The sequence below is a fragment of the Benincasa hispida genome, chromosome 5 (assembly GCF_009727055.1).
Source record: "Benincasa hispida cultivar B227 chromosome 5, ASM972705v1, whole genome shotgun sequence".
Lineage (NCBI taxonomy): Eukaryota > Viridiplantae > Streptophyta > Magnoliopsida > Cucurbitales > Cucurbitaceae > Benincasa > Benincasa hispida.
Genome location: NC_052353.1, coordinates 32,298,083 through 32,320,214, shown reverse-complemented (window position 1 = coordinate 32,320,214; position 22,132 = coordinate 32,298,083). Strand labels below are relative to the sequence as shown.

The following is a 22,132-nucleotide window of genomic DNA, read 5'->3' as shown; positions in this document are numbered from 1 at the left end:
GAACTTTTGCATATTTCTTCTCTCGATTTCTATAAAAAAAAAACCTCCCTCTTTTCCACCTATTTTCATGACCTAAAGCCTAAATCCTCCCTTTCCCTTCATAAAATCGATTCACCATCACTTTCCCTTGAGTTTCAAGCCTAGATTTCGTGGGTTTCTCATCCTTTTTTTTTTTCGATTTTATGCGATTTTTCTTCAAATCTTGGAGTAACTTTGCAACCTAAAGGTAAATCTTCTATTTTTCTTGTTTATTTTTTTGAGAGTTTACAAGATTTAGGATGTGAACTTTAGATTTGTTGAATATATACTTAAAAATTGAAGATTAGAGGTGTTTGGATGTTGAATTTTTTAAGCGTTATGATAAATTGTTGGGATTCTCTGCTTGCAGGTTGGGGTTGGATTAAATATGGGATATTTGGGTTAATTTTCTAAGTTTAGAGGTGTCATTATTTCCCGTAGGCTTTCACCCAAGAGCTGTGAGCTTAATCGTTAAAATTTCAATAGGTCATAGGAAAGACAAGGGTAAAAAGGTGGCTAGATCGAGTTATAGGAACTGAGATCCTGAGCCTCAGTTCGGCAGTTGTTCCTTTAGTTAGGAAATTCTACACCAACATTAATAAGGATAGGGATGTCTCATTGGTTTGAGGAATTCATGTGTCTTTCTTCTCTCCCTATATAAACGAAGTCTACAGGTTAGCAGACTTTGACGATGAGTACAAGAGATTCTACTCTCAACAATTTCAAGAATGGGATGTCATAGAAGCCCTCTGAGGGCCTGAAGTTGAGTAGGTTCGTTAGCATGACGTAACAGTCTGTTTAAGGGGACGGAGATGTCTATTTCTAGTCAGATCTAGCATGCATTCATTTTCTCCAAACTGATGTCAGTGCTTCACCTGACTGACGTAACTAAAGATAGAGCAAAACTCCTTTTTTGTCTCATCCAAGGTAAGTCTATTAACGCAGGTAGGGTCATTAGAGCCTTCATCCGTCGATGTGGATGATGTTCTACCATGGGTAGCTTAAGGCACCCTAGCTTCTGAGTTGTGCCATAGGTCTGGGGTAGAGATCCGAGAGATGAAGAAAGGATAAGGCATCGGGGTCCCATTTGCAAGACTACTATTGCTACATGTCGTGGTCATGGTGTGGATGAGCACCATAAGGAAGAGTGTGATGATGAGGAGATACCTAAAGAGAAGCCTACCCATGCTGATCCTTAGGATCAGTACGATGTGCCAATCGAGGAGGAGGAGTTAGTGATAGCACCAAAAATGTGTTATTTTTCTCTGTTTAATTCTTCATCATTACTATGTTTAACATGTTTATTTGATGATTTTGTAGGTATTGAGCATCTTGGAGGTAGAATCAATTGTTATAAGCTATTTGGGGCTAATTTGAAGCAATTAGGAACTAATTTGAGAAACTGGGCTTCAAAAGGACGTGAACGGACGAAAACACCCCTAACGGAGCGTTGTAATGCTTAAACATGCGTTGCACAACGCTATAATGCAATAGCTGCTTATATTGGACAAAATAGGGTAGCATTGCAAAGTTGAATATAGTGTTGCAATGCTGCGAACATCATGACGGACGTGCGCACAGGGCAATGTTGCAACGCTGCTTGCAGTGTTGCGACGCTACGACCAACCCCTATATATATACATGTTTCTTCCCTTTAGGTCAAGAGGACACGCCCACCTTCGGCCTCCAGTCGATTTTTCCCCTCTCTTCCCTCTTTCACTTGTTATTTGGGCATTTCTTTAGTAATTTATCGAGTAGATACCGGACTGTAACTCCTCATCCTCCATGGAAAGGTAAGATTTTGGTTTCGGAGGAACTCAATGTCATTTTGTGAGATTTCAATTTAATGATGTATACAAACTTGTTTATGGGTTTTGATCCGAATTTATATTTATGAATTGCATGATTTTAATTGTTGATTGCCGCTCAATAATTTTGCCATGTGATTCTAATGCTTTCTGATTACTGATAGCTGGTAAAAATACAAGTTATTGTAGCCTTTTATTTAGAATTATGAGGGCTAACAAGCAGAATATGCTGTGATAATACTAAGAATTCATGCGAAAAGTGAGCTAGCGTCGATCAGCACTAAAAATCTCTGCTAACCCAATATTATGCGATATTCTACATCAAAATATCTATTTTCGTAGCTATCACAAGAATTGATCGCACTCGTTCATCGTATGGGTGTTGCGGCTATTGATCGCATGCGACCATCGCATGGATGTTGCGGCTACAAAGTAATAACCATGATAGAAGGGTGATCGCAAGGTTGGTGGAATGCGATGATATTTTGGAAAAACAAGCATGAGTGCATACCTCGGGAGTATCAAAAGGTGATGTTGATATTTCACCTATCACATCGAAAGTGGCAGTGATTCAGAGCGGGATCACCAATGCTGTTGGCATTTGAGCTCTATAAATAGAGTCGTAGAGCCCAAATTCAAGGCATCCGAGCTTCTGCCTTAAGGCAGATCCTTGTGATCACAGATGAGAGCATGAGCAAGACATTCTTTGAGAGTTCTTCATTCCTTCAACCCATTCTGAATGACGACCGGAGCTTTGCCTAAGATAGATCTCGAGAGAGATTACTCCACTGCCCATCCATGGCACCACCGGCAGCCTTGACACACATCTGATGGAAGCAAGAGATTACCTACATCTAACCCTCCATCTCTCTTCCTATCTCTGTATTGTATTACATTTTGGTTTAAGACATTAATACATTTTGTAATCAATGCATTTCTTTATTTCCTTCACACCATCTTCATTATCTCCTTTATCATCCCTTACTTTCATTGCAACGAACTAAGTAAAGATTGCAAGAGTTATCGCATACTCAATCATGCGACATAGACATATGAAGCATGTAGCAAACCACCAAGAGGTGTGCGTGCACGAGTATAGTGAGTAATTCTCTTTGCTTAGTGTGAGGTTGTAGCAATGCTTGTCTATGAGCGGTCGCAATGCTTGTCTATGAGCTGATCAGCTGCGACTAACTGCCCGAGAGGGTAAGTAGTAGAACTCATTAAGAAAAGTAAGTAGTGTTCCTAGAGATAGAAATAATCTTATGTTCAACATAACCATGCGTTATAGAAATATAAGCATGCGGCTGACAATCAAAAGGTGTGCAACGTGTTAGTGTGGCGAGCTAGGATTACCCTTGTGATTGAGCTTAATGATGCGGTGAATTTATCCCTTCCACCATTTTATCTATTTTTCCATGCATCTTATTACGCGTTAACAGTTGTCGCATCTCTACCAATTCTCATAGTCATACTTCTATTGCTCAATCTGTTTAGTTAGGAGTAGGAGGAACACATAGTCTCTTAACTTCATTATTCTTTTATTCATTGCCTCAAACACATTACGTCGCAACATTTAGTTACAAGTCCCTGAGTTTGACCTCGGATCACCCCGAGAAACTTGCAATCTCATTATACTTGGCGAGAGAGTAAGAAAACTTGTGATAGAAACGAATGATCATCACATACACGATAAACGCATATTCTTTAGTTCATCGCATGATCATCGACGTATGGAGATCAACACATAGCATAAGACATGCATCGCATATTTTCCTCCCATCAATTACCTTGTACTATTTGACACATATTTATAAGTTAATCCCACTGGAAGAAATAGGTTAGTTAGGCAAAAAAAGGTTGCTCTTAAGAACCTAGAGAAAAAACCGTATTGATTGTTTAATTAGACGTTGGAAGTTAAACACTCATTTTAGCGTAATCTTTAGAACTTAATGCAATTCATTAATTTGTATGGAGCGAGATTCATTTTCTATGCATTTTGATTAATTAGATGATTAGAACCATTGGTTGGGATGCAAATCAATTAGGCCAAGGAGTTTAAGTCATAAATTGGTTTCGTCTAAATTACATTGGGTGAATTCATTCCTCTAAGCTAAGACATCTCGATTAATTGCACTTCTATCTTTACTTTTCTTGCATTTTATTTTCATGCACTTTCAATTATCAATCCATGCCAACCCTCCCCCCCCCCCCCCCCAAAAAAAAAAAAAAAAATTATCTCTTTAACTGAAAACGAGCTTCGATGAACTAATCTTCCGCGCTTCCCTAAGGTTCGACCCCGGACTTGCCGCTTGTACTACCAGTGAGTATAAGTAGTTCGTTCGGTGATTTATAAATATTATTTGCGTAGGCACGGGTTTACGGGCGACGATAAACATCACACTACCAAATTGGCACCGTTATCGGGGAAGCTAATTAGTTCTTCTTAGTTAGTGTTTAGTTAAAGTTTCTTTTGCTTTGATTTGTTTTCTTTTTGTGTCAGTTAAGCATGACAGGATTTCTGAATCAATCTCGAACGTCTGAAAGCCACATTACAAATTTTGAGGACGAGGTAAGTGGCCTTCGCCACGAGCTTGCCGAGTTGACTTCCTTGGTTTGCCACTTAGTGAAAAGAAGATTTCAACAAGTAAAGGTGTGCGAGAGTTGCCTACTCGAAGGGTATCCCACGCAAACATGCCCGAGGTTGCAGTGGATGGCAAAACCATGTGGATTTGCCGATGAGGGGTATTATGGTCCTTGGGACTATGAGCCTCACCATTCTTGGCAGGGGGAGACTTTTGACCATGGATACTCAAGATGGCAATAGAGCATTGGTAGCCAAGATTTCACAGCACCACATCAGTCGACTCACGTTCAGTCTTTAGGGTCAAGTATGTCTTTAAAGGCATTGGTTATGGAGCTTGCTAACAGAGCTTTTAAGTTTAAACAAGACAACCTCTGTAGGCAGCAAGAGTTTGAGTGCATCCAGCAGGAGAGTCTTTGCCCCGAGGCAGAGGCTAGAACTGACTTGCAAGGTCTGAGTGACCTTGTTGATTAGTTTGCAACTTCAATTGAGAGGCCGGACGAGCCGTTGCCAGACCATTCCTTTGATTTCTCGGAGGCTCAGAGGCATGGAGAAGTCCATGTTGACATGGTGGAGAAGCAGAAACCACTTCCTAGAGATTCGTGCCTAGGTATGACTTTGGAGTTTTTAGTTTTTGAACTTGCTAATAATACTTCTTAGTTTCAGCAGAATACAAAGAATTTTCAGTAGGATTATTAAGCTCAGCTGCAATGATTGATCACCCATGTTGCCCAGTTAACTGAGGCCACGTAGGGAATGGAGAGCATACAAGAGTAGCCCATCGTCCGTACCTCAGAGGCCGAGTTCCTTGTGAAGTGCTACTACTCCAGTGATGATGAGTACGTCACTCTATGCTTGCCATTTTGTGAGGTTAAGTAGAATTCTGAGCCTAAATATGACGATATCTAGGTGATAGAGTTAGAAGAAAAGACCTCGCTCTGTTCTGACTCCAGGTATTACGTGTATATTCGAGTTTTGTTCCTCTAGCCTTCACAATTCTGTTGTGTCTTTTCTTTCTTTGGACTCTTTTGAGTTAGTTGAGTCTTTTGATTCTTTCTTTTCACCTTTTTTACCGTATTCTAAAAAATCAAAATTTGACCTATCTAGTTCTCTTCAGAAGATGAGAAACCTTATAGCCTCACCAGGCTATATTGACTCATCCAAGAAAGGACCAGAGAAATACAAGAATTTCTTTTTACCTTGAATGGGGATAGGTTTCGTCGAGCAACCGACGATAAAAATTTGCACTTCTTGGAGGTAGCCAAGTATTAAAATTTTTCCTTTTTTTAGGTTAGATTTTTATTTATTTATTTTATTTCTATTTTTTTAGGGACATGATTTTTTCTTCTTTTATTTTTGAAAAAAAGAGAGAGAAAAATAGAAATTAGGGCACAATGTCACAACATTGCAATCTTATCGTTGCAACGCTACGAGGTAGAACAGCGTTATAACGCTGTTTAGCCCGCATCGCTCCACATTCTCCTTTGTTTTTCTCTCAATGTCGAGCACCCCCACCACGATTTTCTCTCTACTTCTTCATCATTTTGCTTCCTAAACACGTTTTCCCCTTCAATCTTGTCCAAACCACCACGGTTTTCTCTAGATCTATAGCCATTTTTATGGGTTTTTCTCAAAACGTGAAAATCTAGCAAGACCTTGGTATTTTCGGATTTCTTCACTTCGAGGGTAAGGTTTTTTTTCCATTCCTTGCTTGTTATTGCATATCGTTGGTGAATGGTAGGAGATTTCTTGATTCTATATAGATCCTTGCCTAATTTTTGTATGATTGGAAGTTTGGATATTGTGGATATTAAATATGTATATGAATTGCATGGATTTTTCTGTGTGTAGGTTGAATTTTGGTTGAGTGTTGAGAGTTAGGGTGGTTTGTGAGTTGAAAATTGAGAAGGAGAGTTGTGAAAGTGTCTAGGATACCAAATTTTGTGTGTTTACCATTTTTTAAAATCTTTTAGGATGGGTCTTAGGAGAGTAGGAAGAAGTGAGGCCAGTTCCAATGGGGTCGAACAACCCCGAGCCAGTTTTTGGGCACCCTAGGTTTAGTTCTCAAGAGGCCTCAGATAGATACCATTATGTGGTGTCTTCTAGAAAGCTTGTCCCAGAGAGAGGCTTAACCCTAGAGGCTAATTACTATCCACACATCACTGATGAGATTTAGGAGAGGGGGTAGGAGTCTTTGGTCGGTCGTCCTGGTGAGGCGGTTATTCCCCTAGTTAGGGAATTCTATGCTAACATCGATGAGAGTTGGGACTTCTCATTGGTTAGGGGTACTAGGGTCCCCTTTTCATCGTCCCGCATCAATGAAGTCTACGGTCTACACGACTTCAATGATAAGTACGGTGGATTTTTCTCTTGTCAGTTTCTAGAGGAGGAGGTGATTTAGACCTTGTGTGGTTTAGGAGTTCAATGGGCCAGGCCCAGGCAAGTGGCAGTGAGATTTAAGAGCACAGATATATCCGTCTCTAGCCAGATCTAACACGCATTCATGTGTTCCAGGTTGATGGCAGTGTTGCGCCTCACCGATGTCATGAAGGACCAGGCCAAATTCCTTTACTGTCCTATCCAAGGGATGTCCATTAATGTCGGACGAGTCATGAGAGCTTCGATCCGCCATTGTGGACGATGTTCCACTATCGATAGTCTAGGTCACCCATGCCTGATTACAGAGTTGTGTCAGAGGTCCGGAGTGGAGATTTTAGAAGATGAGGAGAGGATGTGGCGTCGTGCTCCCATCTGCAGGTCTCCAGTTGCTGCTTTCCGCGGGAGAGGAGTAGACCATCTGGACGAAGACGATGACAAGGATGACAGAGAGGATGAGCAGACTTCTGTGATAGAGGAAATTCCCCGTGCTGGTCCCCAGGATCAGACCGGTGTTCCAGTAGCAACGGAGTTCTACGCGGAGCAGGCATTGAGGATGTCCATTGAAGCACTCAGGGTAGCCACTGAGTCTCTGAGAGTGAGTCACGAGACTGCTCGTCCAGTGAGGCATATGGAAAGGATGGTGAACTTCATCGCTGAGGAGAGCCATTTCTACTACGCTAGCGTCGATTTCTAGAGTGGTCTATAGAGGGATCTAGACTCTCCCGATTCCGACTGAGGCTAGTCTTTTCTTTCTACTATGTGCCGTCGGTTTTATCTTATCTTTTCTTTTTTCCTTTGTTATTTTTCTTTCTTTTTAGTGGGCTAACTTTTTTTTTTGTTTTGTAGGTTTTCTTTCTTTTGTAGGATCTTTCCTTCTGTCCAAAAGAAGAAGCAGATTGACTTAATGCAGCCCTCTTACCTCCATCCCATGTGCAGAAACGTGATCAGAGGAGGTTTTCTGTTCCCTTGACTATTTTATTTTATTGAGCTTTATTTGAAAATACATCGGGGACAATATATTATTTTAAGTTGGGGGTGGGGTATGTGGTGGTTGTTGGGGTCCTTGAGCATTGTGCTCAGATGATGTTTGTGTGATTAATTTGGTTGCTTGCTCTCTTACTTGGTTTGTTACGACGAAGTAGTTGATGGCACACCCTTTTTGTGATTAGGTTTGCATGAAACTATGTTTAAAGAGCATGATCATGATTTTTAGCCCATTTAAAAAAAAAAAAAAAAAATCTTATCTCTCATGCATCTTTAAGTCCCTTGTCCAACAAAATTAGGACTTACATACTTAGAGTGGTATTATGGGGCTTATACTTTTGTTGTCACCCCGAAATGCCTAGGTGATACGTGTTAAGTGACTGAAGCTCAACCTAGTAATGCATGCCTAAGTTTTTGTCTAGCTCTTGTTTTGTATTGTAAAAGCCAAGTGTAGAATATGCAAAAAGCAAGTTTTAGGCAGAGTGTATTGTAAAGTAAAACTAAGTTTGTATGATATTTTTTAAGGGGATTACTCCTCTTTCTTGAGATATGATTAACCTGGGGCAGATATGACACCCGTAGTTTCCCTTTGAGCTAAAGTACCTGAGGAATGTGTAAGCTTTTGCACCTTGTTAGGAGACATTGCTCATAGTTGGATGACTCGCATGACACCCGTGTGGGCAAGCCAAAATGAAGATGATGTATCTAAATAAGGCTTCTTCTTTTGTATAAAATAAATTATAAAAAGTTATATATAAAAAAGTTTGGTTTCCTTACGTGTGCCATTACAAAGTTGATTCTAGAAAGTTTGGCCCTTGAACCTTCGAGCTAGTGTAGGGGAAAAAGAATTGAGGGCCTTATAAAACCATTACCGGTTTTGCAAACTTAATTAGTACGGCTTTTGACTCACTCATGCATAAATAGATTTATAATCATTTCTAAACGTGCTTTATTGATTGATTGTAATCTGATTATATTTTTTTTATTGAAAAACTAATCCTTATAGACTGTTGAGACTAGAGTAGCGACTTTTATGATCGAGCAAGCATAATTTTTTGTGTGAATGTGTGATTCTACCTTGCTTGAGGACGATCAAGAATTAACTTGGGGGTATTTCATAGCACAAAAAATGTGCTATTTTCCTCTACTTAATTCTAGGTCATTACTATATTTAATGTGTTTATTTGATGATTTTTTAGGTATTGAGCATCCTAGAGGTAGAATCAATCGTTACGAGCTATTTGGGGTTAATTTGGAGCAATTAGAAGCTAATTTGAGCAATCAGACTTCAAAGGGACATGAACGAATGAAAACACCCCTAGATGGAGCGTTGCAACGCTCAACCGTGCATTGTGCAATGCTATAAGGCAGTAGCTACCTATATTGGACAAAACAAGGCAGCATTGCAATGGTAAACGTAGCGTTCCAACGTTGCGAACATCATGATGGACGTGCGCGTAGGGAAGCATTGCAACACTACCACTAACCCCTATATATATGCTTCTTCCCTTTAGGTCAGGAGGACATGTCCACCTTCGGCCTCCAGCCAATTTTTCCCCTCTCTTCCCTCTTCCACTTGTTATTTGGGCATTTCTTTAGTAACTTATCGAGTAAATATTGGACTGTAGTTTCTCATCCTCCATGGGAAGGTAAGATTTTGGTTTCTTAGTTTATGGATTTGGAGGAACTTGATGTAATTTTGTGAGATTTTAATTTAATGATGTATACAAACTTGTTTATGTGTTTTGATCCGAATTTATGTTTATGAATTGTATGAATTTAATTGTTGATTGACGCCCAATAATTTTGTCGTGTGATTCTAATGCCTTGTGACTACCTTGTAATATCTGACACATATTTATAAGTTAATCCCATTGGAAGTAATATGTTAGTTAGGCAAAAAGAATTACTCCTAGTAACCTAGAGAAAAACTGTATTGATTGTTTAATTAGATGTTGGAAGTTAAACATTCATCTTAGCATAATCTCTAGAACTTAATGCAATTCATTAATTTGTATGGAGTGGATTTGTTTCCTGTGGATTTTGATTAGTTAGATAACTAGGACCATTGGTTGAGATTCCAATCAATTGGGCTAAGCATAAATAAGGAGTTTAAGTCATAAATTGGTTCAATGATCTAAATTACATTGGGTGAATTCATTCCTTTAAGCTAAAACATCTCGATTAATTGTGCTTTTATCTTTACTTTTCTTGCATTTTATTTTCATGCACTTACAATTATCAATCCATACTAACCCCCCCTCCATTTATCTCTTTAACTGAAGACGAGATTCGATGAACTAATCTTCTGCGCTTCCTTGAGGTTTGACATTGGACCTGCCGCTTGTACTACCAGTTAGTATAAGTAGTTTGTTCAATGATTTATAAATATTATTTGCATAGGCACGGGTTTAAGGCGACGGTAAATACCACGCTACCCGTCCGCGAGTGATATATCTCTCAGGATGGTGACCGAGGCCATGAGGCTGAACTCTGAGGCTGATTTCCAAGCTAGGCGTGTGGAGAGGATGGTTAACTTAATGTAATTGCATTTACCATCGGAGAATACGTCTCCTCATAATCAATACCAGGTCTTTGTGAAAAAACTTGTGCAACTAGTCTTGCCTTATATCTTATGACCACATTATTTTCATTTCTTTTCCTCACAAATACCCATTTGTATCCCACAGGCTTGGCATCTTCTAGTGTTTGGACTACTGGTCTAAAAACCTGACGTTTTGAAGGTGAGTTTAATTCTTCCTCGATTGCTTCTTTCCAATGAAGTCAATCTTTTCTATGTCGACATTCTTCAATGAATTTTGATTCAGAATCCTCATGTTTAGATATAATATCAAGAGCAACATTATACGCAAAAATGTTGTCAATAATTACATAAGTTTGGTTCCATCGTTTTCCTGTTATGACATAGTTTATTGAAATCTCATTATTATCTTTAGATATTTCACTTTCCTTACTAGTCGTGTTAAAGATTTCTTCATGGATATTTTCGTGTTAAAGATTTCTTCAAGGATATTTACATACTCAACCAAGTTTTTTTTTTTTATTAATTATTTTTCTTTTTCAAGGATTTTTATCTTTGGAACCCACTGGTCTACCACGCTTCGGGTGTATTCCAAACTCATTAGTGATAACTTCTTGTGTTGGGATATCAATTTTTTATGGAATATTTGTGGCTGGTGATTTAGTTATCATATTCACTTTTGCTTCCAACATTGTCAGTTTAGAAAAATATTTTCTACTTGTAAGTATTGTATGTGTAGTTATATTGTCTGCCAAACATAGATCTTCTTTATTCATTTTTGAGTCACGAAATATATGAAAATGATCAATGTTTCTTCATTAAAAGAAAATAATTACAATAGGAAAAACAACATTTAGGATACACAAAGCTTATCATCTACTTAGAGGGGAAAAAAACATGAAGATGAACAAAAACAACATTAAATCAAGATATTTTCAAAGTCAAAGAAAACACTTGATGTTTTATCAATTCTGCCGATTTCTCTTCAAGAGATTCAAAGAAGTTTTCCACATCCAAATTTGTCATATGAGATTGGTCAAACATGTCATTATCTTGATATGCAAAATTTGCTTCCACATTTTTTTTTTCTTTTTCCTTTGGTTTTATAGAGATCAACTAAGTGTTTTGACATACGATAGGTTTGTGACCTATGCCCAGTCATTCCGCATTGGAAACATTTATCTTCAACACTTTTTGAACTCTTATCTTGTGGAGTTTTTCCTTTGTCATCATCATTTTGTGTGATTCTTTTGAAATTTGAATGATTAGAACGACCATCACAAAAATAATAATGATTTCTTCCTCTATCACGGTCACGACCTCGACCTTGACCATGATTATTAATATTCATAGTATTCACTTCAGGGAATATCATTGTTCCAGTTGGTCGAGATTCATGATTTTTCATCCATGATTATTAAAATTTACAACATTCACTTCAGAGATGTTGTTGCTCTAGTTCATTGAGATTCATATTTTTTTTAATCAATAACTCGTTATTTCATTCAGCCACGAGAAGACATCAGATGAGTGCATAATACTTTTAAAATATTTCTCTCAATATTACTACTACAGAAGCATATCCAAAATGTAAAAAAATGTTTTCTCTAACATATTGATTTAAAATTTTGGAGCCTCAAATGCATCCATTTACGACGAGCTTTAGGAAGAAGATTGTTCTCTGATGATCACATTTTTATGGCGTCCAGATATATTTTGGCATTAAACACTAATGACAAATAATTATTATCATTATTATCAAAGACTAAAAATTCTAATTTTATAATATTTTTCATAATAACACTATTTACAAAATATTATATTTATATTAGAAATTCAAATATGCAAAACAACATTTAATTTATTAATTATAATGAAGAGAGAAAAACCAACATGTTTTTAGGACTTACCTTTAGCGAGGCAAACAATATGAGCTTGTCCTTATTGTGAACTTGAGAAGTACAACGGGAACACATATACCACTAAAATATAATATTAAAATATAATATAATAATAAAATAAATAAATAAATATTAAAATAAATTAAACATAATATATAAATATATGAAATAAATAAATAACAAAAGAGATGAATTTCTCCCCTTTCTCCAATCTTTTTAGATTTCGTCTAATTCCAATGTGTATAAGTATTCCAAAACTCATCTAATGTCACTCTCGAAAATAAGGACATGATACATAGTCACTAGAACATCTAATGGGTACCTATTATCATAATGTTTATAATAGTTTAAATTTATTTATGAAATATTACACACGTAGATATGTAGTATCTTTCTTTCCGTTATTAGGTCAAAGCTGTATTCACTCCTTATTAGTTATTTGTCCATGGAGGGGGAAAAGGGACACAAATTCCATACATTTTTAGGGGGGGAAAGAAAAAATAAAAAATAAAAATAGAGAGAGGCCAATCCAGTGTAATGCGCACAGCCGTGGTACCCTGCGCCTTCAAGTCTTCTCTCTCGTCCATTCTCCTCTTCCAAGTTCCAATCCACCCAAAAACCCTATTTCCCTTCTTCTCTCTGCTCAATTCTTTCTGTAACAGTCGCAGAAACCCCCAAAAGGCGATTCATTTTTCAGTTAAGATTCTTCCATTCATTCACATTTATTTGCAATAATTGCAGTTCGTTTCTAGCGTAAGATTCCGTTGGTTTCAAATCACGAAAAGAGATAAAAGAGATGGGAAGTAACTTTCCCTCTCTTCCAGTGAAGCGAACAGTTGCATACATGACCGCCACTGGAATGGGTGATACTCACGTCGGTGTGGCAAATGGTTCATCGAAGTCCAAAAGGTCCAAGCAACCTCCACCTCTCATTATTCCTCCCGGCCATATCGCCTTTCGAATGCTCTGCCACGCTTCAAGAATCGGTGGGGTTATTGGGAAGTCGGGGTTTGTTATAAAGCAACTTCAGCAATCCACTGGAGCCAAGATTCGCGTTGAGGAAGCTCCGAGCGAATCGCCGGACCGGGTTGTAACTGTTATTGGGCCGCCGGCACTTACTTCCAGGGTGTTGCTGGATCAAAACCCTAGCAATTCTGGGGCCAGTGGGGAGGAAGTTGAGGCTTCTAAGGCCCAAGAGGGGCTCCTGAAGGTGTTCGAGAGGATTTTGGAAGTAGCAGCTGAGAGTGAGGGCGTTGGAGTTGCTGCTGAAGTTGGAGTTGTTTCTTGTAGATTGCTGGCGGACGTTGCTCAGATTGGGTCAGTTATAGGCAAGGGAGGGAAGGTCGTTGAGAAGATAAGGAAGGAGACTGGGTGTAGGATCAGGGTTTTAACAGATAAGTTGCCTGCTTGTGCAGGACCTTCTGACGAGATGATTGAGGTAAGGAAAAATGTTTCTATCCTTTTGGTTTGGTTTTCATATTGTTGAGTCTTGAGTTTATTTCTTAGGTTGGAGGTCGCTGTAGTTAGATGAATTTATGGGTTTGATTTTGTGGCATGGTGTCATGTCAAAAATAAAATTAGTTCAATGCGTACATGGAATTCAAGCTTCTCCTAGTGAATACTTCAACTTTGGGGCTGGTTCCATGAGTTTCATGATGGGGCGGACTTCAAAGAGAATTCCCCCCTGCCTCAAGAAACCAAAAAACTCGACTTTAATCTTCTTTCCACCAATCCTCTATGGTGCCCTCCTCCTTGGTTCTGTCTATGTCAAACCGTTGTCTACCTTTGGATCTACCCTCTCCTCCACCCTTGAGGATTCTCACCATAAAGGTTTGAAATCACCTTCCTCCATATAGCCTCTTAATCTTAAGTAAATCTCTACGGCCACTTGAGGAGGGGAATGTTTTTCTGATGGAAAGCCCCAATCCCATATTGAATGAGAAGGGGAGTCTTATCCCAATTCACTAGGTGGTTGCAAGGCCGGCAACTACTACCATTCCAGAAAAGTTCCTGGCAAATTTGTTGAGTTCATTAGTGACTTCAACTTAGTTTGGGATTGCTGTAACTTTTATAATAATTGCTGGTAACTGTGCTTTTAGAAAAATCAAAGCAAATTAGTATTTGGTAAATTTTAGCTTTAAATCTGAAACAGTTGGTTATAATGTTTGGTATATAAATACTATATTATTGTGTTTTAGATATAATTTTAACTAAATAAACCTACTCTTCAAATTAATTTCTTTTAGTAACTTATAATATCTAAATAAACCTACTATCACAATTTATAATTTTTGTAATGATTTAAAATATTTAAATAATGATTTAGAATATTATGCTCCCTCTAGATTAATGGTTAATTATTATGGCAAAAAACTTCAATTTTCTATTAAAAAAAATTAATATTGTATGATTTAAAAATAATTGTTGTGTTCTATGGAAAATGATGGTTATGTGAGGAAGATACTAGATATATAATATAAATCTTGATTTTGAAGGATAAAATTGAAAATTGAAAATTTATTAAAAAGTAGAATCCAATTTTACAAAAATCTAAAAGCTACAAGGAACTGATTTTAAAAATGAGTTGTAAAAGTGATTTTAATGGTTTTAATCAAAATTTGTTTTACCAAACACAAAATACAATTAACATTCTTTTTAAATCATTTTTAGCCCTCCTCAAATCAACCCCAAACATACCCTTCCTTTGGTGCTTGAAAGCTGGTTGAACAAGCATCGGATGCCCTCCCTTTGAATGAGTTTAATTACTCCATTTGTCTATATTATTATAAACTTGTCAATCATTGGCTCCGAAAAGTTTGTAAAGTCTTGGAACCTGATTAGTGAGAACTGAGAAGAATTAGAACTAAAGTAGATAGAATAGGATGGATCCTGATTTTCCTATTGAAAAAAAATTCCTTTTAGACCAATAAATTTTTTTTAAAAATTTTATCCAGTCTTTTTTATGGGTTGATATAATTTTTATGATGGTAGACTAGTTTACATATGCAGTGGAATATTCTGTTTTTTTTTTTTGTGTGTGTGTGTGTGTAAACGTAGGACCAGGTTCATGGGGAGAACTGAACTAAAGAAGTTGGATTGACATGCAGCTTGACCCATGATCTTCTTTGAAGAAAAATTTCCTTTTGGTTCTGATATTGTTTCGTTTTCATCCAATATGTTTTTTTTTTGGGAAAAAAAAATTGTCCCCTACTATGATTATAGGTTGACCTAGTGGTCATGGAGACTGTTGAAAAAAATACATGAGCGTAGAGTAAATGAGTTCTAATTATTGTGGTCCCGTACCACAGATTTAAAATCCTATGGGGTTTCTTGACACAAGGATTAGTCGAGGTATGTTAAAGTTGGCTTGGAGACTTATGGGTATAAAAAGAAATACTTATGAAGATTTGGTAGATATTTACTTTTGTTTATAGGCTTTTCATTTGTAAAATTTTGTCATAGAAAATGAGTTTATTGTGTTATTTCAATCATGATATGCGTGAGATACTCCTCACAAGTCACTAAAATTAAGTGTCAATTCATCGTACCACTTTCTTATTCTGTTTACTAGTGTTGAATGTATAAATTTTTACAAGGAAATTATGTAGAATATGTAAGGAGATGTTTATTTCTGCCAAACTCTTTGCTTGGTATTAGCCAGCCATGTATCTGCTGTTAAGAATATACTATGGTTTCTGGCAGATAGAAGGAGATGTTTTGGCTATCAAGAAAGCACTTCTTGCTGTATCACGCCGTCTTCAAGACTGCCCTCCAAGTGACAAGATGAGAACAGTTGCAAGCAGACCTGCTGAAGCAGTCATCCATGAGACCTTACCCGATCTGCACATGGATCATATTTTGCAAAGGAATTCAATTCTGCCCATTTTGCCAAGTAGTTCAAACATTTTTGCTTCAGGAATCCATTCATTGTCTATAGATGCTGATATGCTGTCCCCAGTAGACACGAATGTTGCACAGCAGGAAGTTGTTTTTAAGATTCTTTGTGCCAACGATATGATTGGGGGTGTGATTGGCAAGGGTGGTTCCATTGTTAGAGCTCTTCAGAATGAATCCGGTGCTACTGTAAGTGTTGGACCATCAGTAGCTGGTTGTGATGAGAGACTGATTAGTATTACTGCTTCTGAGGTGTGACATCCTTGTGTGTAGTCATTTATCCATCTGATTTTGTTTATCCATACTACTATGTACCAACACTAACCTCTTTTGTTTTTTTTTTTGTTTCATCTTGGGAAGAACATTGATTCCCGATACTCGCCAGCACAAAAAGCTGTTGTTCTTGTTTTCTCTAGGTCTGTAGATGTTGCAATTGAGAAGGGCCAAGACATGAGCTCAAGTAAGGGATCCACTGTTGTGGCACGGCTTGTTGTTCCATCAAATCAGGTTGGTTGTGTGTTGGGAAAAGGAGGTGTTATAATCTCTGAGATCAGGAAAGTTACAGGGACAAACATAAGAATAATATCGAGTGATCAGGTCCCAAAGTGTGCTGCAGAGAATGAGGAAGTAGTACAGGTGAGAATAAAATACATTTTGTTTTTGCTGCTACCAAATAGTCATTCCCTTTCTATCCTTACTTTCTTTGGACTTCACACCAGCTTCCACTCGCAGGCAGCCCATGTTCAGATCCTCTTAGTAGTGTTTCATTGAAATCTGTTTTTGTTTTTGTTATTATTATTTTTTTAATTTATCCTTACTTTGCTTGGACTGAGAATTTTTTAATTGTTGTTGAGTGATTCTGGAGTATGTTTGACTGAGTGGATTGCAAGTATATTAGCATGCATAATGCCTGAACAACCTTCTTTGTTATGTTCCGGTAAAAATTGTAGTTACTCTGGCTTGTGGTACTGAAAAGGCTAATCATAACAGTATCAATATTTTTGGGATTTTGGTATATGGTAGTGTTTGAATATTACTCTTGGTAATCATTATTCATCAAATTTCACATGGTGGAGAAGAACATGATTTGTTTGTTGTCGAACCGGTGGGAATTTAGTTTGAGATTGTTGTAGTTTACTTTCAAACTAGATACATGTTTCATAGTGTTAACGAATAAAATGAAATCTGAACTTTTTTGCCAATTCATTCAAAACCGATTAGATGTTCTTTTCTCTCTTGATCAGTCTCTTCTAAAGGAGCACAATTAGTTTTATTATCTGGAATTAATTTAACTTGTGCACACACTAACTTGACCATTTTTGAGCTCTGTGTATGAACTCAATTGTGTCCTTTCCATTTACTGCATCCATGGCGTGGTGCACAAATACAGTTGGCAGTGGGGTTGACCTATCGTATGTGTTAGAGATGTGTGCATTGTTTATTATTCTAATGCACGAGAATTTTGTAACTCTGTGCTTTGATTACTAAGATATATTTTTCATTTCAATATTTTTGCTGTTGGAAGGCTTAGGGATGTGGACCCACTTCTGCTATGTACAGTGTGCTTCTGGATTAAATAGTTTTAAGATAAGCTTGTGACTAACATTGGCTTTCCCCCATTCTTTGTTGGGACCCCCAACTACCCATTTTCATGCATTAGTAATGGATCAAAGGAGGCTATGCTAAATTTTGCAATGAAGCATGATTGGTTTCTTGTTATTTCATATTTCACTTCTGACAGATTTCAGGTGAGTTTTCAAATGTTCAAGATGCTTTATACAATGTAACTGGTCGACTGCGGGATAACCTTTTTTCTAGTGTCCTGAGTAATTCTGGAACAAGGAATGGTGCTGGTACCTCTATATATCCTGAGACCAGCCCATATGGAAGAGTAAGGGACCCTGCATCTCTAGTTCGGACCACTCCGGTTGGCACTTCTCACGGTAGTTTTATGCAACATTCTACAGCTCAAAGTACAGATGACTTGGGTCTTTCTCACAGTTTAGACAGTCCATCATCACCTGGGTTGTGGGCCTCGCAGGTAGATTCTCTTTACACTGCACCCTTGCCCCCTTCCAAACGGGGGGAAAAACGGTTTGCCTATGCCAATTCCGATCCTTTGGTTTTCTTTGTACATGATTGCAGTCGTTATCTGGAGTAAGTTCTAGGGTCATGTCAGATGCTGGGAGGGGTTTGCCATCCCATAGGAGCGGAGTACAACTTGGCAGGTTGGTAACACGCATCTTGACTGCTGGAATATCTTTGAAATTTAAAAACATGGTCGTTGGATTGAAAATTTGTCAAGTTGGCTGGTTTTGTTTATGCATGTTATCTTGGCATCCTCAATTTTCCATGAACATGAGAAAGCCGAAAGGCGAGAACCATGAAATATTTTAATGCTGACTGGGTTTATTCTGAAACTTGGGGTGTAATTGGCATAGGAGCATTTGGTGTTGCTTGCCATAATCTCTATTTATCAAGGCTTCTAACTTTTTCTTTCATGTTGGCAGTGGGAGCAAAACTGCTATAGTGACGAACACGACGGTCGAAATTGTAGTTCCTGACGATGTTATCAGTTTAGTGTATGGAGAGAATGGCACAAATTTAACCCGTCTAAGACAGGTAAAGTCAATGCTTCAAGTGTGGGTTTCATAATATAATGACGAACTTCACTAATATTGGGTTATGGTTCTTAGTTACCTAAGATAGAATCGGGTGTAAAATCCCTGATGAACAACATTTAGAGATTGGCAACAGGATCCATTTGGAATTAACGACCGTCCTTAGCTAGTAATATAGTTCATTAACCCAGTGGTTTGAAATGAGGAAAATTTCTCTCCATTCATTGTTTGCCATAAAAAGGCATTTAACAATGATGTGGATGGAGTTCGTGGAATAAAATAGTACAACATTCAGTGATGTGTCAACTTGAATAGGAGGATCATGTACTATTGCAGTACTAGAAAATTTCCCTTTCAAATGCTTGCTTCATAGCTTTTGGAAATATGATCGGTGGTTGGAGTACTACGTAAGAACTCTCCAATTGTTCTATCCAACCAAAAGGCTCTCCTTTTTGTTAAAGACTAGTTCGGCCATGTTGGGGTTAACATTCCGTGTTTCTCTACGGGAGAATTTGGGGCAAGGAGTTGGTTATTATAGTCATAGATTATTATAGTTAAGTTATAACAATTTGTGTTTGGGGTGTAAATTATTTTAGTTTGAGTTATATTAATATGTGTTTGAGGTGTAAATTATTTTAGTTTGAGAAGGAAATAGTAAATACTGTAGTAAATAGGGTTTTGAAATATTGTTGACCGTAGCTAATTGAGAGTTTTGAAATAGTATTTACTATAACAAGAGATGGTTATTATAGTCTTGGATAATCCTTGCCCCAAATGCCTCCTATTTAGTCTTTATTGTTTGATTTGATAAACATGGACTGATTTGGCACAATCTTGTTGTAGAAAATCAAACTTCTTTCTGGGCTATATTTTATTTTGTGCAATTCTTCACTTCATTTGAATGAGTGCATGTTCAGATATCTTAAAATTGTTCAAGTTCAAAATCACTTTGAAATGCGTCTTTAATCATTCATAGTTATACATTTTTAAATGTTTGAAATATGTCTTTAATCCTTCATAATTATACATTTTAATTGTAATTTTCATATCATCAAAATTAATTTTTAATGATTAAAAGCATGTTTGGTGTGATTTCAAAAATAACAAAAGTGATTTTAACGATTTAAGGGTCACTTCCAAACATGCCTATAGTCCATTTGACATGTTATGACGTAATTTAGTTAACAGGACCTGTGGAATATCAACTACATAGACTAAATTCTTTGTAGTTCATAGATTTAGTACACTCAACTATCCAACAAAAATGTGAGTGCTTGCACACATTCAAGCAGACCAAAGATCCGTTTGGTCTGGCTTCCCATGTACCATTTTGAAATCTCTATTTTGTATGTTTTAAGCAACTGCAGAATGTTCATTCATATATGATTAAAAGAATTCTCCTTTTTGAAGGCTCAATTTGAATACATTCACTTCGACTGATTCTGTAGAACTGGCATGGTTAAATCTCTACGGTTTTCTTCTGGTCTTTTATGCAGATCTCTGGTGCAAAGGTTATAGTGCACGAACCCGATCCCATAACTAGCGATCGGCTTATTGTCATATCAGGAACACCCGATGAAACACAGGCAGCGCAAAGCCTCCTCCACGCGTTCATTCTCACTGGATCCTCATGACAAGTTTAGTTTGGCTCTAAATTTGATAGATAAGCCTTTTTGAAGCCCTTCCCGAAAATATTGTACACTTAAATTCAACTCTGCGAAAAGTTTATTCCAATCTTATTAGTTTTTAGGAAATGCTATTTGGCTCTAATTTATATATTTTCTGCAGTCTAGATGCCGCATTATAAATACATTACCCACCTGAGTTCATCTAAAAAAAAAAAAAGAAAAAAAAAAGAAAAAGCAGAGGCAAAAGCTACAAAAAAAGAATGAGAACAAATTAAGGCATTTATATGATTGTTGATCACTCGATATTAATATGGGTTCTTTGAGATTAACTTTCCAAAGGTATATATAATGTAGGTTAAAAAAACACATGGTCTATGAATTTAATGGAATTAACAGAATCTTTGAATGTAGTTTGCAACGATGGTAACAATTTAGTCTCATTTTTTTTTTCTTTTGGAACAATATAACAAATTATTTTATTAATGTTAAATGTAACAACAATTTAAATTTTGTATTTTTCTAAGCTAAAATTTTGTACTGTGCAATTTATAATATGTAGCAATTTAGATTACATTAATGGGATGTTTTTTACATAGTAGATTGATAAATTGACTAGAGATCAAAGTGTTAATAAATTTTAGGGATTTTTACATAAAAGAACGATCTTTAGGCTTTATATTTTAAAAATATTTTTAAATTTGAATTTTTTCAAGAAAGGTTTTTAATATTATTTTTGACAAGTTTACCATTTATTATTATTATTATTTTCAATTTTTATATATATTTTCCTATTTTAAGAACTTTCTTGGTGGAGAGAGAAACTATATTTATTATGGAGAGAAAAAATGCATTTATTTGTTGAAATTTTTTTATTTAATTTAATTGGAGAGAGAAAATATATTTAATGATTTTTTTCCTATTTTCATTGATTTCATGTTTTTTTATACAGTTTCCTGGTTATTTAAAATATACCTCAGAACCTTTCGTTAGAAATTTGAAAATATTCTAATCAATATATGAAATATATCACAGTATATAAATTCAATGCTTTGATATAAATCACCATATAATGTATTTATTATGAAAAGAAAAAATGTATTTATTATGATTTTTCCCTCTTTCAATTGTAAAGATAAAATGCATTTGATATTTTTTTCCATTTTCATTTGGAGAGAGAGAATAATATTTGATATGATTTTATTTTCCATTTTGTTTTTCATGTTGATTTTTGTTATTATGTGAAATATTCCATTGTTTGTTCACTTGTAAATGTAATATATTCCTTTGTTATTTGTACATATCAATTTATTGCGGTTTTTTTACTGGTTATTTTAAATATACCTTAGAACATTTTGTTAGGCATTTGAAAATATTCTAACCAATATATAAAATATACTACAATTTATAAATTAGAGATTCATTCAATGTTTGACATAAATCATAGTATAAACCAATATATGAAATATACTACAGTATATAAATCTTCATAAATTTCATTTACACCACAGTATATATATCATAATATAATAAGTCTAAATAAAAAAAAAACACTTGTTTATATCAAATAAACAAATACATATAACACAGTATATATCAAATTTCTTACAAAAGCTAAAAGAAGTACATCACGTTATATATAAAAAATATGAAAAAATAAAGTTAATCTTCATATGGGGGTTTATAATACATAACCCTCCATCTTCATCTCTTCTTCTCTAGCTATGGCCGCCGTGGATCTCTCTCCCCATCGTTGTCGATCGAATTTGCTTGTCCTAC

General features: G+C 36.4%; 1 protein-coding gene across 1 annotated transcript; it reads left to right on the top strand.

The window, feature by feature from the left end:
- Positions 1-12,716: 12,716 nt before the first annotated feature.
- LOC120077944 (KH domain-containing protein HEN4) lies at positions 12,717-20,540 on the top strand. Its single transcript, XM_039032077.1, has 7 exons — positions 12,717-13,651; positions 15,916-16,359; positions 16,468-16,743; positions 17,849-18,148; positions 18,253-18,335; positions 18,618-18,729; positions 20,225-20,540. Exons 1-7 carry the CDS (start codon positions 13,010-13,012, stop codon positions 20,360-20,362), a joined length of 1,995 nt encoding a protein of 664 aa, XP_038888005.1. The 5' UTR covers positions 12,717-13,009; the 3' UTR covers positions 20,363-20,540.
- Positions 20,541-22,132: the final 1,592 nt, after the last annotated feature.

What these genes read in the sequence shown, in the direction of transcription:
- LOC120077944 (XM_039032077.1), top strand. Translation starts at nt 13,010, where the DNA reads ATGGGAAGTAACTTTCCCTCTCTTCCAGTGAAGCGAACAGTTGCATAC. An exon ending in CTTCTGACGAGATGATTGAG is followed by an intron (nt 13,652 to 15,915) that starts GTAAGGAAAAAT and finishes GGTTTCTGGCAG; the next exon opens with ATAGAAGGAGATGTTTTGGC. An exon ending in CTGGGTTGTGGGCCTCGCAG is followed by an intron (nt 18,149 to 18,252) that starts GTAGATTCTCTT and finishes ACATGATTGCAG; the next exon opens with TCGTTATCTGGAGTAAGTTC.